This window comes from Kogia breviceps, chromosome 15, assembly GCF_026419965.1.
Source record: "Kogia breviceps isolate mKogBre1 chromosome 15, mKogBre1 haplotype 1, whole genome shotgun sequence".
In the NCBI taxonomy this organism is placed as follows: domain Eukaryota; kingdom Metazoa; phylum Chordata; class Mammalia; order Artiodactyla; family Physeteridae; genus Kogia; species Kogia breviceps.
In genome coordinates this window covers 73,706,717-73,722,930 of record NC_081324.1, presented here as the reverse complement: position 1 = coordinate 73,722,930, position 16,214 = coordinate 73,706,717, and the positions used below count along the sequence as shown (strand labels likewise).

Here is a 16,214-nt window from a genome sequence, read left to right as displayed (position 1 = left end):
AGTCCCAAATCTGTTTCACTTAATTCTTACAACTCTGGGCAGCAGGCGTTACCCCCTTTTTACAGGTTGGGAAACCGAGGCTCGGAGAAGGGAGGTAAAGGCTTCAAGTAAAACTACCAGCAAGGCATTCAACTGGGGGAGGAATTTAGACTTACTCGATGAAGTAACTACCCACCAGGGCATCGTGGGTAGCAAAGGAATCAGAATAAAAGCATGAAACCTTTACAAAGTGAGGAGGAGATGCCTTGGGGTGGGAGGTAAGGAGTAGAGACTAGGATGTGACTGGTTCATCTCTGGATCCTGGCACACAGTGGGCCCTCAAGAAATCTTTGGTGCTTGGTTGAGGAAATGAGGAGTGAATGAATGAATGAATGAATGGAGAGACTTGGATCAAGGCCCCTGCTCTCTCTGGACTCAGTTTCCCATCTTTAAGTTGTTAAAGGCTAAGGTTCTCCTACTCAGAAAAATGGGCAAACGTAGACAATTTTGTACTCCATTTCCAGATGTTCACAGAACACTTTCCTGAAGCCCCACAACAGATTCCTTAGGAGAGGGTGATCCATGGAACACTGAGTAAGGAACCCCTGAATCTAAGGATCTGAGGTCCCTCTAGCTCTGATGCTAATAGCTGTAATGATAACAACAAGACCAATAATAAGAGGATTCAGAGGTTTTCGGACACTGACTCTGGGCCAGGCACTGTTACTTCATTTAATCTCTTCAGAGCCCTGTGAATAATAATGATGCAGGAATTGTCATTATCATCTCTTCTTTTTTTATTTTTATTTTTTTGTGGTACGCGGACCTCTCACTGCTGTGGCCTCTCCCGTTGCGGAGCACAGGCTCCGGACGCGCAGGCGCAGCGGCCATGGCTCACGAGCCCAGCCGCTCCGCGGCACGTGGGATCCTCCCAGACCGGGGCACGAACCCGCGTCCCCTGCATCGGCCGGCAGACTCTCAACCACTGCGCCACCAGGGAAGCCCATCATCTCTTCTTTGTAGGTGAAGAAATTGAGGCTTAGAAGGACTCATTAACTTGCTCAGGTAGCATGGCCAAACAGTAGAGGCCCTCGTTTCCAATTCAGCACTGTGGACACCAGAGTTTCAACTCTCCCACCTTCAATCCAGGAGAGTATAAACGTATGATCCTCACGGGGCTCTTTCAAGGCCAAAATCAAGTTGCTGTATTTGGAGAACATATCAATATAATGCTGGCAACCATTCATTCCTTCAAGCATTCATTTAACAATCATGCATGTGCCAGACACAGACTGGCTAACGGAGCCTCACAATGATCATGGTCCCTCCCCTCAAGCAGCCCCATGTATTGCGTCCTTCCTCTGACACCCCCAGCACCAGATTCAGGGTGTGAGCAGCTCCATGGCAGATTCTCAGGCCCAGCTCCAGTCCCTGGAATAAGACTCTCTGAGGCTAGAGCTGGGAATCTGCATCTGACAGGTTTCCCGGGTTGACTCATAGACAGTGAGATGTGGGAACTCCTGGGTGGAGGGTGAGGTGACCTGGACAAGCAAGCAATTGTTTTTTTGTTTTTTAAATTTATTTATTTATTTATTTATTGGCTGCATTGGGTCTTCGTTGCTGCTCACGGGCTTTCTCTAGCTGTGGTGAGCAGGGGCTACTCTTCATTGCGGTGCGCGGGCTTCTCATTGCTGTGGCTTCCCTGTTGCAGAGCATGGGCTCTAGGCGTGCGGGCTTCAGTAGTTGTGGCTCGTGGGCTCTAGAGCGCAGGCTCAGTAGTTGTGGCGCATGGGCTTAGTTAGAATCTTCCTAGACCAAGTCTTGAACCCGTGTCCCCTGCATTGGCAGGCGGATTCTTTTTTTTTTTTTTTTTTTGCAGTACACGGGCCTCTCACTGCTGTGGCCTCTCCCGCTACAGAGCACAGGCTCCAGACGCGCAGGCTCAGCGGCCATGGCTCACAGGCCCAGCTGCTCCGCGCCATGTGGGATGTTCCTGGACCGGGGCACGAACCCATGTCCCCTGCATCGGCAGGCGGATTCTCAACCACTGCGCCACCAAGGAAGTCCCAAGCAATTGTTACACAGAGAAAACTTTTCTCTACAGATTATGGAGGTTGCCGGGGAAGGCTTCTTAGAAGAGGGGACCTTTAAGATGAGACCTGAAGGGTGAGTAGGAGTGAATAGACCAAGGGGAAGGGGAAAGAGACACAGCAAGGAAGAACCCAGTCTCTGTCTTTAGGGAATTCACAGGGGGAAAGGGGGGAGTGAGGGGAGAGGGGATGGAAAGCGACAACAGCTTAGCAGAAGGATGTGACCAGGGGACTCTGGGAATGTGGAAAAGGTGCCTGACTCAGCCTGGGGAATCAGGGGTGACTCTGCAGAGGAGGTGACTGTTTTCCAACACCCAGGTATAAACATCTGCTTCATCACATCTTGAGTGAAGAGAATGGGCACGGAAGAGATCCAGGGCTGGTCGGAGGTGTCATCTCCTAGGACGTTAGAGGCGTCTTATCAGCCTCCAAACAGTGGGCCGAAGCCACATCATCCTCTAATCTGGATGCTGTTTTCACCTCCATTGTCAATGCTAAGCCTTTGCTTGTTTGAACTAAGTCCTTCCATCCAGAGTCCTTAGTGCACAGTAGTAAATGATGGAGGAGAATTCCTTTGAAATGGCACCCGGAGAACACCTGCTTAGATCCACCCAATTACAGAAGAAGCACAGGATCTCTTCCCCCTTGGAATGACCCTCCTGGACACCATTGATGACTCATATTAGGTGGATGGTAGGACTCTGGCCCTTGCCAGCCGGGATTCAAATCCCCTCCCAGGACTTCCCTGATGGTGCAGTGGTTAAGAATCTGCCTGCCAATGCAGGGAACACGGTTCGAGCCCTGGTCCGGGAAGATTCCAAATGCCACGGAGCAACTAAGCCTGTGGGCCACAGCTACTGAGTCTGTGCTCTACAGCCTGCAAGTCACCCCTACTGAAGCCCAAGTGCCTAAAGCCCGTGCTCCACAAGAGAAGCCACCGCAATGAGAAGCCTACGCACCGCAACGAAGAGTAGCCCCCGCTCCCGCAACTAGAGAAAGCCTGCGTGCAGCAACGAAGACCCAAAGCAGCCAAAAATAAATAAATAAAATTTATTTTTTAAAAAAGTTGGGTAATTAATAAGAAACAAAAGCACAGATTATGATTTGTGCTATAAAAAAATGATAGTGGCTATAAAGAAAGAGGAGCTTTTTTAGAGAGAGTGACCAGGGAATGCCTCTCCAAGAAGGCTGATATTCAAGGGGAGACATATCACGTGACAAGTTGGGAGACGAGGGCTCCAGGTAAGGGGCTCAGCATTTGCAAAGGCCCTGAGGTGGGAATGAGGTTGGTTTGTTCAAGGGAAAAGAAAGCGAACACAGCTGGAGTGTGATCCTATTCTTATTGTCATCTTCCAGCTGAAGAAAGGAGGCTCAGAGAAAGCAAATGACTTGCCCAAGGGCACACAGGAAGTGCTGGCGGCAAGATTTGAACCTGGGTTCAGTTTGACCCAGGAATTTTATTTTTCCCAGCAATGTTCAAGTTCATTCAATGTTTACAAACTTGAATGGAGACCTAGAGTCTGATGTAAACCTGGAGTCTGATGTAAGCCTGAGAATGGGCCTCCATCCCTGGTGAGGTTTAAAAGACCTCCTCTCCATCAGAGTCATTGGTGCCAATGACTGCCAACTTCACAGAAAATGTGTAACGTTGGGATCAATGCTGTCTGTATAACTACGGGGCGGGGTGTGGGCTACAAAATAAGAAAAGAAGCGGTATCCCCACAGGCAGGCAGGTGAGACTTGTCTTCCTCCCCTGCAAAGTCTACAAATGGAAACAAGGTTACAGGTGCCATTTAAATCAGCAATGGTTCTAAAGGGTGGGCCGATGGGGAACTCATACCTTCTAATTTATTTCTGTCTGAAGTTTTTACAATTGACATTTTGTCACCAGAAGAACAACAACAGCAAAATAATAATAAAAATCTTCAGTGAATTCCCTGGCGGTCCAGTCGTTAGGACGCTGTTTCCACTGCAAGTGGCATGGGTTCAATCCCTGATCAGGGAACTAAGATCTCACATGCCACGTGGCCAAAAAATTAATAATAATGCAATTACACTCCAATAAAGATGTTAAAAATTAATAATAATAGTAAAAATAATAAAAATCTTGAACGTGAAAAAAATTTTAGAACAATTAGTATTTATGACTGTGCAGCCTGGCATGGGAAATGCAGACAGTGGGTGACTGTCTGGGTGCAGTTTAGGATGTAGCTGTGGGGCACCCAAAATTGTTAGATAATAACAGAAGACATGGACTTCCCTGGTGGTCCAGTGGTTGCGACTCCACGTTTCCAATGCAGGGGGTGCGGGTTTGATCTCTGGTCAAGGACCTCAAATCCCACATGCCGAGCCATGTGGCCGAAAAAAACCCAAAAAAACACAGAAGACATGATGTTATATTGCATGGTAGAGACCAAAAGTTGTGTCAAAAATTTAAAAAGCAGAATCATTTCATTAAAAAACAATTAAGTACCTGGTTTGCGTCAGGCACTGGGTTTGGTGTTGGGATACAGGAGTAAGCAAGGTTGACAAGGTCCTTGCTCTCATGAAGCTCCGCAGCTACTTAGAATTTAGTGAGATAAGGAGTGGAAAGAGCATTCCTGGCAGAGTGAACAGCTTGAGCAAAGGCCCTGAGGTTGGAAGAGACTTGGCATATTTCAGAAACAAAAAGATTAGCTCAGAGGATGACTGAGGTGTCCTTAGTGAAAATGGTAGCAATAGGTAGTGACTGTATATCCTTCAGGACCTTGAAGGTCAGAGTGAGGTGTTGGGTTTTAACCTCAGGGAACAGGAAGCCATTGAAGGGTTGCAGAGAGGAGGGGTCTAGTCAGACTTGCCCTTTAGAAGAATCACCATAGCTTCCCTGTGGAGAACAGATTGAAGGAGGTGAAGCTATAAGGAGATGGACCAGCCCTCAGGCTAATGCAATAGTCCAGGGGAGAGAGAAGAGTGGCCATGACGAAACAGGGATGGAGAACATTAGACAGACATTTCCAAAGTAAAATCCACTTGGTGGTTGACTGGCTGTGAAAATGAAAGAGAAGACAATGAGAAAGATCGACTCCTAGTTTGTTAGCTTGGGGACTGTGTGAATGGTGGCACCATTATAAGGCCACCTACCCAATGACAAGGGACACCTAAAATTAATGATCCAGTAGGAGAGTCAGCCATGGAGACAACCACCATCACACGCGGTACAGGGAAATGTGCTAAAAGAGAGAGGCTAATAGGGCCTCTGGGGGCAGAGAGGGGGATAGGTTCTGGCTGTGGAGCCTCAAAGGGAAAGAGATCAAATAATGAAGCAGTTGGAAGGAGGCTGGAGGCAAGGAGGCTGGGAAGATGGCAACATGATGCGGAGCTTGGAGAAGACCTATGTGGCTGATGCATAAAGTGGGTGGAGGTGCCCCTGGGAGGCCCTGCATGCCAATCCAAGGAGTCAGTGAAGAGAAATTACACCGTGTTCTAGAAGAGGACTTGGTCCTTCTTATAGCTTAGAAAGTCACTGATCAGTGTGTGAGAGGCAGTAAAATAGGTGTTCATCTACGTACTGAATATCTCTAGAAGGATCATCAGAAACCTCTAGTATGGTAACTTTCTTTGGAGTAAAACTGGGTGGTTGGGGAACAGGGCTGGGGAGGCTCTTCATTCTTTATTATTATTATTATTTTGTAATGTGTACCATATAGATGTATGTATTCGATACTTTAATACTTAAAATAATTATGAAGGAAAAACATGTACTGGTAAAAAGCAGACTTTGGGGTCAGATAGCCATGCATTTGAATCCTGGCTCTGTCAAACTTGTCTCCAGATTTGTCAATATTTGCATCTCTGAGGCTCAGTTTCCTCATCTGTAAAATGGGGATAATAGTAGTTCTTACTTCAAAGTGTTGTTGGAAGGATTAAATGAGATAATATATGTCAAGTGCCAGTACCACAGGAAGCCTAGGCTAAACAAATGCTGTTAGTATTAACAATTAATAATGGTAACTTAGATGGGTACACACCCCCTCCAAGGATGTCTCAGCTTGACATGCGGGAGGGGTGGGGGGAGTGGGGGAGGAGGCAGAGTCAAGGGAAGGGATTTGGAATCAGACTCAGCTGAGGTCTGCCTCTCTAAGCTACCTCTCTAAGCCACAATGACCCTCGTCTGCAAAATGGGACGCTAGCACACCTCCCTTCTAAGATCAAAGAGCTACTGGATGGGGGCAATTAGTCAACTGCCAAGAGCAGCACCCTGTGAGTTATGAGTTGTGAAGATGAAGACTTTCGGGATGGCCTCTCTCTCCTCCTCTGTCTCCCAGACCCCAGGGGCCTTTCAGTCTCTCCTCTCTGTCCCCCAGTGTGGGGTGGGGTGAGGTGGGGTGAGGGGACGTTCTCTAGAAAGTGAGTTTTCTTGTTCCAGTTCGGGGAAGATTCAGGAGACGTCTCAGAGGCAAGGCCTTAAGAAGGAGTCCCTGAGCCCGAGTTCCCTCTACCCCTCTCTCTTGTTCCACCTCTCTCGCTCCTTCAAGACAGCCACGTTGAAGGTCGGCGGCGCGACTCAACTGTGGCCAGACTCGTGGGCGGCGCCCACACATGCGGAGCCTGCCACCCACAGGGAGAGTGCGGTACTGCAGGTGAGGGTGCCAGAGAAGCCCCCATTCATCCAGTCACCCTTCCGTCAATTACTCAGGGCCTTTCCTGCGCCAGGCAGAAGGGGGTCCCTGCCCTCATGGGGCTTACAGTCTAATGGGAAGAATACCAACAACACAAGTTCTGGTATCAACTTCACAGTCTGCTTTTTGGTGAAAGCCTTTGTTTTTATAGCACAAGTAATAAATATTCATTGTAGAAATTTTTTAAAGAAAATTAAAACCCAGACATACTTCTCTTAACACGTAAGTATAACCCTTACAGCATTTTTCCATGCACTTTACCAAAATGGAAATATACATTTCATCACATTTCTTAGCCTGCTTTGTTGTGTTTAACAGCTTTGTTGACATATATTTCACAGACCATACACTGGTTCTGTTTTTAGCTTAATGTAACAGCAGATGATTAATAATAATACAATACAAATTGATTCTATTTGTTGAGCAAGATGCTAAGTGTTTTTACACATATCATCACATTCAGTCCTCCCAACAATCTTATTAGGTGGGTATGTCCTATGATTTCCCCCATTCTGCAGATGAAGAAACTGAGGCACAGAAAGGTGAAGTGATTTGTCCAGCAAAAGTAGCAGAGCCAGGATTTTAATCCAGCTTTGAGGGACTTCCCTGGTGGTGCAGTGATTAAGACTGTGCTCTCAATGCAGGGGGCCCTGGTTTGATCCCTGTCAGGGAACTAGATCCTACATGCGTGACTCAACTGAGTTCAAACGCCACAACTAAGGAGCCTGCCTGCTGCAACTAAAGACCTAGTGCAACCAAAGAAATTTTTAAAACACATTCTTTTATTTTATTTATTTTTTATTTATTTATTTTTTTTTGCGGTACGCGGGCCTCTCACTGTTGTGGCCTCTCCCGTTGCGGAGCACAGGCTCCAGACGCGCAGGCTCAACGGTCATGGCCCACGGGCCCAGCCGCTCTGCGGCATGTGGGATCTTCCCGGACCGGGGCACGAACCCGTGTCCCCTGCCTCGACAGGCGGACTCCCAACCACTGCGCCACCAGGGAAGCCCGAAAGAAATTTTTTTTTTTAAATCCAGCTTTGACTGAGAAACTGAGTTCTTAACCACTTTGTTTTGACTGCTCTGTGTCAGGCTGTATGGGAATTCAGAGGAATCTTAGAAAATGGTGGGGGGAGGGGAGCTCTCCTGGAGCTCAGAGTGTAAATGAGGAGAAGGAATAGTTTTCAAACACAGTGTAGAGAACTTAAACCTCACTGGGGTACCAGAGGCCAGGGGCACGGTGTAACCAGGAAAGGCTGCCTGTAGGAGGTGAGAACTGAGTTGGGTGCATGCAGACAGAGTTGCACAACAGGGTGGGAAGGGCATTTCCAGACAGGAGAGGCCAGCCTGTGCGAACCCTCAGGTGCAAAGCTGATCACCTCTCTCCTAGCTTAAAAGCAAGTCTTCTTAGTACCCTTTGGATAAAATCCTAACTCATCATAGCCTGTAGGACTGTAGGGCTCTAAGTTCTTTTTTTATTTTTTATTTTTATTTTTATTCTTTAACATCTTTATTGGAGTATAATTGCTTTACAATGGTGTGTTAGTTTCTGCTTTATAACGAAGTGAATCAGCTATACATATACATATATCCCCATATCTCTTCCCTCTTGCGTCTCCCTCCCACCCTCCCTATCCCACCCCTCTAGGTGGTCACAAAGCACTGAGCTGATCTCCCTGTGCTATGCGGCTGCTTCCTACTAGCTATCTATTTTACATTTGGTAGTGTATATAAGTCCATGTCACTCTCTCACTTCGTCCCATCTTACCTTTCCCCTTCCCGTGTCCTCAAGTCCATTCTCTATGTCTGCAGGACTCTAAGTTCTTGCTCCTTCTCTCCCTTCACACCTCCAACGTTAAGGCACCGTTTGGAATTCTGGATACAGTACCTATATCTTTTCTCCGTGGTGATGTCTGCCTGGAAAACTCCCCCATCTCCCTTCCAACCAAAACTTGTCCTTGACTCACTCATATTTATTTGGGGGGATGGTGGCATGACTTAGATGTCACGTCCTACAAGAAGCCTTCCCTGACTGCCCTTCCCTAGTCCAGGACAAATGCCCTTCTGCTCTGCTTCCATAGACCTTGTTCCCCCTCCCCTAATCATGGCAATAATAATAGTTAACAAAAAATTATTGAGCACTCACTTTGCGCCAGGCACCTTGCTAAGGTCACTTGAGTTTGTTTTTTGAATTTTATTTAATTTATCTTTTTATACAGCAGGTTCTTATTAATCTATTTTATACACATCAGTGTATACATGTCAGTCCCAATCTCCCAATTCATCCCACCACCACCCCACCTCCCTGCCACTTTCCCCGAGTGGTGTCAATACATTTGTTCTCTACATCTGTGTCTCTATATCTGCCCTGCAAACTGGTTCACATGTACCATTTTTCTAGGTTCCACGTATATGCATTAACATACGATATTCATTTTTCTCTTTCTGACTTACTTCACTCTGCAGTCTCTAGATCCATCCACGTCTCTACAAATGACCCAATTTCGTTCCTTTTTATGGCTTAGTAATATTCCATTGTCTATATGTGCCACATCTTCTTTATCCAGTCGTCTGTCGATGGGCATTTAGGTTGCTTCCATGACCTGGCTATTGTAAAGAGTGCTTCAATGAACATTGGGGTACAAGTGTCTTTTATTTTTTTTGAATTTTTGAATTTTATTTTATTTATTTTTTATACAGCAGGTTCTTATTAGTTATCCATTTTATACATATTAGTGTATATATGTCAATTCCAATCTCTTGCATGTGTCTTTTTGAATTATGGTTTTCTCAGGGTATATGCCCAGTAGTGGGATTGTTGGGTCGTATGGTAATTCTATTTTTAGTTTTTTAAGGAACCTCCATACTGTTCTCCATGGTGGCTGTATCAATTTACATTCCCACCAATAGTGCAAGAGGGTTCCCTTTTCTCCACACCCTCTCCAGCATTTGTCGTTTGTAGATTTTCTGATGATGCCCATTCTAACTGGTGTGAGGTGATACCTCATTGTAGTTTTGATATGCATTTCTCTAATGATTAGTGATGTTGAGCAGCTTTTCATGTGCTTCTTGGCCATCTGTATGTCTTCTTTGGAGAAATGTCTATCTAGGTCTTCTGCCCATTTTTTTATTGTGTTGTTTCTTTTTTAATATTGAGCTTCATGAGTTGTTTATATATTTTGGAGATTAATCCTTTGTCCGTTGATTCACTTGCAAATATTTCCTCCCATTCTGAGGATTGTCTTTTCGTCTTGTTTGTAATTTCCTTTGCTTGGTCACTTGAGTTACTGAAGCAGTATCACAGCGCGATTAAACATGCAAACTTTGAGGCCAGACTTCTTGGATTTGAATCCTGGCTCAATCACTTAGAGGGTGTGAAACTTAGGCAAATGACTTCACTTCTCTTTGTGCCTCAGTTTCCTCATCTGTGAAATGGGGATAAGAATAGTAGCTATCCCATAGGAGTGCTGTAATGACTACACTAGTGCTTGTGAAGGTCCCAGTACATGGTAAATGCTTAATAAATATTAGCTAATAACTATTATCCTGTTAAGTTCTTGTAACAACTCCAATTCACAAGTGAGACTCTAAGAGGTCACTTGACTTGCCCATGATTACGTAGCTAAGTAGCTGACCTAAGACTTGAACCTGATACCAAGGTTCATGCTGTACTGCCCCCCATTGTAGAACCCATCACACTGGTTGTAGTAACTGTTTACTTGTCAGTCTGTCCCTCTAGACTGAGTGTTCCATGAGGTCGCTGCTGTTGCTCCAGTCCAAGGACACAGTTGAGACCCTAATTAAATGAATTAATCGTGCTAAGCATCTCAGACAAGTTATTTAGATGATGGAAGTGGTGGTCACAGCACCCCGGCAGCGTGCTTGGAAAAAAGCTTCGGTGCCTTCTGCATAGTGCAGGCCAAATATCCTTCTGCTCTGCTTTCATAGAACCTGTACCCCTCCCCTGACCATGGCAAAAATAATAATGAACTATAATTGAGCACTTAATTGAGACTTGGGATTAGTCTCTTGGCAGACAAATATTTATTGGTCCAGGAACTGGATGAACTCTTAGCTGGGAGAAACCACAGTAGAAGTAGCAGGCAGAATGCCCCAGATAAGCTTTCTCCTAAGCAAGCCCTGTCCTTGGCTAGGCAGCCTCCCCCAGCCTCCCTCCAATCTCCTCCTCAGCAGCTGGCCCCAATATTGAGGTGCCTGCCTGCCAGCTCCCTGTTTCAAGGAAACAGAGCACCAGAGACCTTAGTGGCTTCAACATGAGTGTAAACATCACCAGCTGCCAGAGAAGATGACGTCAAATCCAGGCCTGGCTGGCCATGGCCTTGGGGAGACTCCCTGCACAGAGAGGCCAGATGCCCTGGGGTTCACTGTGAGAGGACACACAAGCTGGGAACTGCCAGCTCAGCACCTTGAAAACACATTTGATGGTTCCATCCATTCTCAAGGACCCCATGACTTGAAATATTTTTCTTTCCAAACCTACTGAAGTCAGAAATTATTAGCTCTTTTTTTTTCTTGCTAATCCTTATTCAGAGCATCAGATTAGCATGAGTTTGACAGGGTGACCTCTCGGAGTTGGTGTTGTTCTACCTAAAGCAAAGTCTGTATGGCTTTGAGGTTAAAAGAACTGGCTTGAGTCCCACACTGCCTGAGTCCACCACTTGCCTAAAGCTTTGTGATCTTGGGCAATTTCCTTCACAACTTTGAGTCTCAGTTTCCTTATCTGAAAAATGGGGAGAATAGTATCTAGCTCACAGGATCATGGTTGGGATTAATGTATATTCAGTGAGGTCCTATCATGTGCCAAGTGGTCACACCAGTGAACAAAACATAGTCCCTGCCCCCATGGTGTGTGGTGAGGAAAGGCAGACAATAAACCAATAAATATTTAATACAGCAGATGGTGGTAAGTGCCACAAAGATAGATAAGGCGCAGTAAGGAGGATAGAGTGTCAGGGTGGGGAGGAGATATTTCACTTCAGGGTGGTCTGGGAAGGGCTTTCTGATAAGAGATGGCTTCTAAGCAGAGCCCTGAGTGAAATAAGGAAGCAAATCATGTGGCTACCTGAGGGGAAACTCTTCTAGGCAGATATGAACATGTGCAAAGGTCCTGAGGCAGGGGCATGCCTGGCATATTCAAGGAAAGGCAAGAAGGTCAATGTAGCTGGAGTGAAGTGGGCAAGGAAGCACGTAGACTACATGATGTCAGAGCGGTTGCTGGGGGCAAGGTGGGTAGGACCTGGCAGCCCACTGTCAGGACTTTGGCATTTACTCTGAGATGGGAACCACTGAGGATTTTGAGCAGAGGAAGAAGATGGTCTGACAGGTTTTAAGGGATTCCCCTGGCTGCCACGTAAGAATAGGCTGTAGAAGGGCCAGGTAGCAGGGAGCCCAGTTAGGAAGCTGTTGCAATTGCCCAGGTGAGAGATAACACCTAACACCTTTGATTAAATTGGTAGCAGTAGGTGGTAAGTAGCTGTCAGATTCTGGATAGAAAATGTGTGTGTGTGTGTGTGTGTGTGTGTGTGTGTGTGTGTGTGTGTGTGTGTGTGTGTGTGTGTGAGAGAGAGAGAGAGAGAGAGAGAGAGAGAGAGAGAGAGAGAGATATCAAAGGTGATTCCAAGGTGTTAAAATTGAGGAATGGAGTGCCCATTTACTGAGGTGGAGAAGACAATTTATGTAAAGTGTTTAGCATAGATGAGGGCATGAAATAAGTGCTTAGTAAATATTAGCTATTCGTTGTATTGATGATTTTGGTTTCCTGGGCTGTCTAAACTCAGTCACCCAAAGCTTTGCAAATGCTGAGCATACCTGGCAATAACATCATAGGCATCATGCCTGAGAATGTACTGTGGGCCAAGCATACGACAGACAGAATCTTTACCTAGCACTACCACCCTGCAAGATGTATGAAAGTCCTATGAGAAAATAAACATTTGTTGAATTTTTAACATATCCCAGGCATTGGGCATTTTTCACTTAATCCTGTCTCTAACACTGAATTGTAAATTGCATGAGAGAGATCTTATAGCTCTTGCATACTACTGTGTACACCTGGCACATAGTAGCCACCGTAGTTAATATTTATTAAATGAACCATCATTATTATGGATAGAGAGTGAGTAACTTCGATGAATAAGTGCATATTACATTCCCATTTTAGAGAAGAGGAACAGTTGGGGGCAGACCATATTTGAACCCAGGATTTCCTGATCCTTGAGCTTGGACCCTTTCCATGGCCACACTGTGGGGCTTCACAGCCTCTCTGGCTGTGTTTGAGAGTGCCTAGGGATTTGACAGTCCTAATTTCACCATAACATGCAAAAACCCAGGCTACTCAGAGAAAGAAAGATCAGATTGTGAAGCTCTAGTAATATGATCCTAAATTTTTGTTTTCATGAAACTGCAGTACCTTAAAGCATTCGTTTTATCTAACATGCTCAAGGTCATACAGGCTGTGTGGGATGGAAACAAAATGTGAATCCGGTCTTACCACGCCAGAGTCCCTGTTTATTCCTCTAAGTAGAGGTTCTTAATCTGGGGCACAGGACTCTTAGGGGTGTCGGGATGTACTTTATAGTACCTTCTTCCCCCAACATTGTGTGCTTAAACTGTGTGTGCTTAGGAGCAGCTGCATTTTTTGTCCGGAAAGGATTCATAGCTTTCATTATATCCTTAAAGGAACCTATGGTCAAAAAGTTTACTTTCATTTTATCTTATGTATCTATTTTTTAACTTTTATTTTTAAAACTGTTTTTAGATGAGTAGAAGGAAGAAAAATGACAGGAGTGGGAAAGAATTGTAGACATAAAATATAACAGATGCCAATTGTTTCCCGTTGCTATTCATTCATTCACTCATTCATTCTTTCATGCATTCAACAAATTTGTGTTGAGCACCTGTTACTTGCCAGGCACGATTCCAGAGTCTGGGGATGCTGCAGTGGCAAAATCGTTTGTCTCCCCTGATAGAACATAAACTCTGTGATGCCGACAAAATATTGTAATAATGATGATGACAATTATTATTATGTCCTGGTGCCATGAAAAAAATAGCGCAGAGTGAAAGGGTAGGGGGGGAAACGGCATTTTAGATAGAGTGGTTTGTGATCGGAACCTCCTGTTGCTGTGTACGGACATCAAGGAAGGGAGCGACCCCGGATGCCAGGGTGTCCTCCACAAACCTTTCTTTTGCGCTTAACCTCACCAGGGTGCTGACCTTAGGGAGCAGGGAGTGCAGAGTGCAGAGCGCATGCTCCCTCTAGCTCTGAGGCTCCGAGCTTTCAGACTAAGATTCTGCGGGCCCGGAGGACAGTGCGCAGTATCCTCGGGTTAAAAGGCGCCGCCCAATAGGAACTTCCTTTTGAGGTTGTGGTCCCGCCCCCACAGCCAACTTTTCTGTTTCCGCTTCCGGCGCTGCGGCGGTTTTGGTGGAAGATGGCGGTGGCAGCTGCGCCTCGGGTTTCTGGGCTGCTAGGTCGTTCCCGGCTGCTAAGCCGGCCTATGTCGAGTGGCGGCCACGGCGAGGAGGGCACAGGTACTGGGAGTGGGGGCGCAGGGCGGGCCTCGGCCCCACTGGAGCGAAGGGCGGTGGGACTGTGACCTTGGCTTGAGGCCTTGGGGGAGGAAGAGGAGACCCGGGCGTATTACCGCCAGGCCTGAGCGTCGTGCCCCCTCTGCAGCTCGCATGTGGAAGTCCCTCACCTACTTCGTGGCGCTCCCCGGAGTGGGAGTCAGCATGCTTAACGTGTTCCTGAAGTCGCACCACGGAGAGGAGGAGAGACCCGAGTTCGTCGCCTACCCCCATCTCCGCATCAGGTCCAAGGTACCCCTTGCAGTCTCTTCGAGTGTCTCTCCGCTTTTCATTCCAAATGCCCTAGTCCAAGTTCTTCATTCTCTAAAAGTGTGGGTGCCGTGCGTGTACAGTTTTTCATTTAATCCTCCCAAACACATTTTTATTTTCTCCGGTCATATCTCACTTTTCTTCTTCAAGGTCGTACAATAAGTGCCGTTCTGTTTTCCTTTCTCCGAGTCATCCCACCTTTTGCCTTCTGATACTGTTCTGAAACAGTTGTCGGTGGTACAAAACTTGGAGATTTGGGAAACTCCCTTAGACTGGCGCAGTCGGATGGCGGTTCACCTTGCTACAACCTGGGCATATGGAAGCTACTAGCTGCATAATGAAGAGATTGACAGCTTCTCTTCACCTCTGTGCTAGTTACCATCCCAACTATGTCATCCTTTGGCTGTTGATGCAGATATATTATAATAATTATTACCTTACTTAGCCCGGGTAGGACTGGAAAATTAAACAGGGTCCTTAGATTCAGAAAGAATTTTTGAGTCTGAGCGCCACTCCCACCCTTGTACAATAGAATTAGAAGCCGTGCAGTAAGGTTTCTTAACCTCAGTACTGTTGACATTTGGAGCTGGATAATTCTCGTTGGGGAGAGGAGGGGCTGTCCTGTGAGTTATAGGATGTTTAGCAACATCTTTGACCTCTAACCAGTAGGTGCTAGTAGTATCTGCTTCTCTCCCCAAGATGTCTCCAGATACTGGCTTGCATCCCCACAGGGGCAGAATCATTCTGGGCTGGAAATCACTGCCCTAGAGCAATGCTTTTCAAAAGTAACATGCAAAATAACTGAGGGTATGTTGCAGTTTCCAATCCAGAGATTTGTTTCAGGTCTAGAAATCTGCATTTAAGTAAGCATCTCTGGCCCCATACCCACCTCTACCACTCTGATACAGGTGACGGGAGGATTGCACTTTCAGAAACACAGCACTGACGTACAGTTACCAGGGAGAGGCTTTTGAGTAATGAACTTGAGCTTGCTTTTCATACTGTCTACTCTACGGGCTCCCCTGGAATTTATAAGAGCTCCCTTAAATTATGGGAGGGCTGAAGTATGCCAGTAGTAGTTAAAGGACTAATTTCTATTTTGTTTTTATGTATTACCTGTTACTCACCCTACTTAGGCAGTTCGTGGTAGTGCTATTTCTGAACTATTTCTGGAATTGCCTAATTGACATCTTCACTCCACAGCCCTTTCCCTGGGGAGATGGTAACCATACCCTATTCCATAACCCTCACGTGAACCCGCTTCCAACTGGCTATGAAGACGAATAAAGAGAACCTGGGCCATTACCCAGTGGGGACCACAGCACTTGTTTGGACCATTACTCTGCATACATGGACCAGAAAAGTGTTCGAGACCTTAAGCTCACCTTCTTGTATCCAGTGATGACCATTATACTTGATGACCATTAAACTGATATTCCATCCTTTTGCTTATGGCAGGAGATGGCTTAAATAAATAACTTAGTCATGAGCTGAGAGTTGCATTCTTTGGTTGTGTTTTTCCCTCAGAAATTAACATTGATGTTATTTCTATTTCTGCAGTGAAGGTCTGCGGCTGCTGTTTAGTGTTTCAGGTCCAATTCAGGCCTCCAAATAACAATGTTTGTAAC

At 46.0% G+C, this 16,214-nt stretch overlaps 1 protein-coding gene across 1 annotated transcript; it reads left to right on the top strand.

Moving 5' to 3' along the window:
- The first annotated feature begins 14,021 nt into the window (after positions 1–14,021).
- Positions 14,022–16,075, top strand: COX6A1 (cytochrome c oxidase subunit 6A1). Its single transcript, XM_059040603.2, has 3 exons — positions 14,022–14,280; positions 14,426–14,568; positions 15,790–16,075. Exons 1-3 carry the CDS (start codon positions 14,181–14,183, stop codon positions 15,871–15,873), a joined length of 327 nt encoding a protein of 108 aa, XP_058896586.1. The 5' UTR covers positions 14,022–14,180; the 3' UTR covers positions 15,874–16,075.
- Positions 16,076–16,214: the final 139 nt, after the last annotated feature.

What these genes read in the sequence shown, in the direction of transcription:
- COX6A1 (XM_059040603.2), top strand. Translation starts at nt 14,181, where the DNA reads ATGGCGGTGGCAGCTGCGCCTCGGGTTTCTGGGCTGCTAGGTCGTTCC. An exon ending in CCACGGCGAGGAGGGCACAG is followed by an intron (nt 14,281 to 14,425) that starts GTACTGGGAGTG and finishes CCCCCTCTGCAG; the next exon opens with CTCGCATGTGGAAGTCCCTC. An exon ending in ATCTCCGCATCAGGTCCAAG is followed by an intron (nt 14,569 to 15,789) that starts GTACCCCTTGCA and finishes TTCACTCCACAG; the next exon opens with CCCTTTCCCTGGGGAGATGG.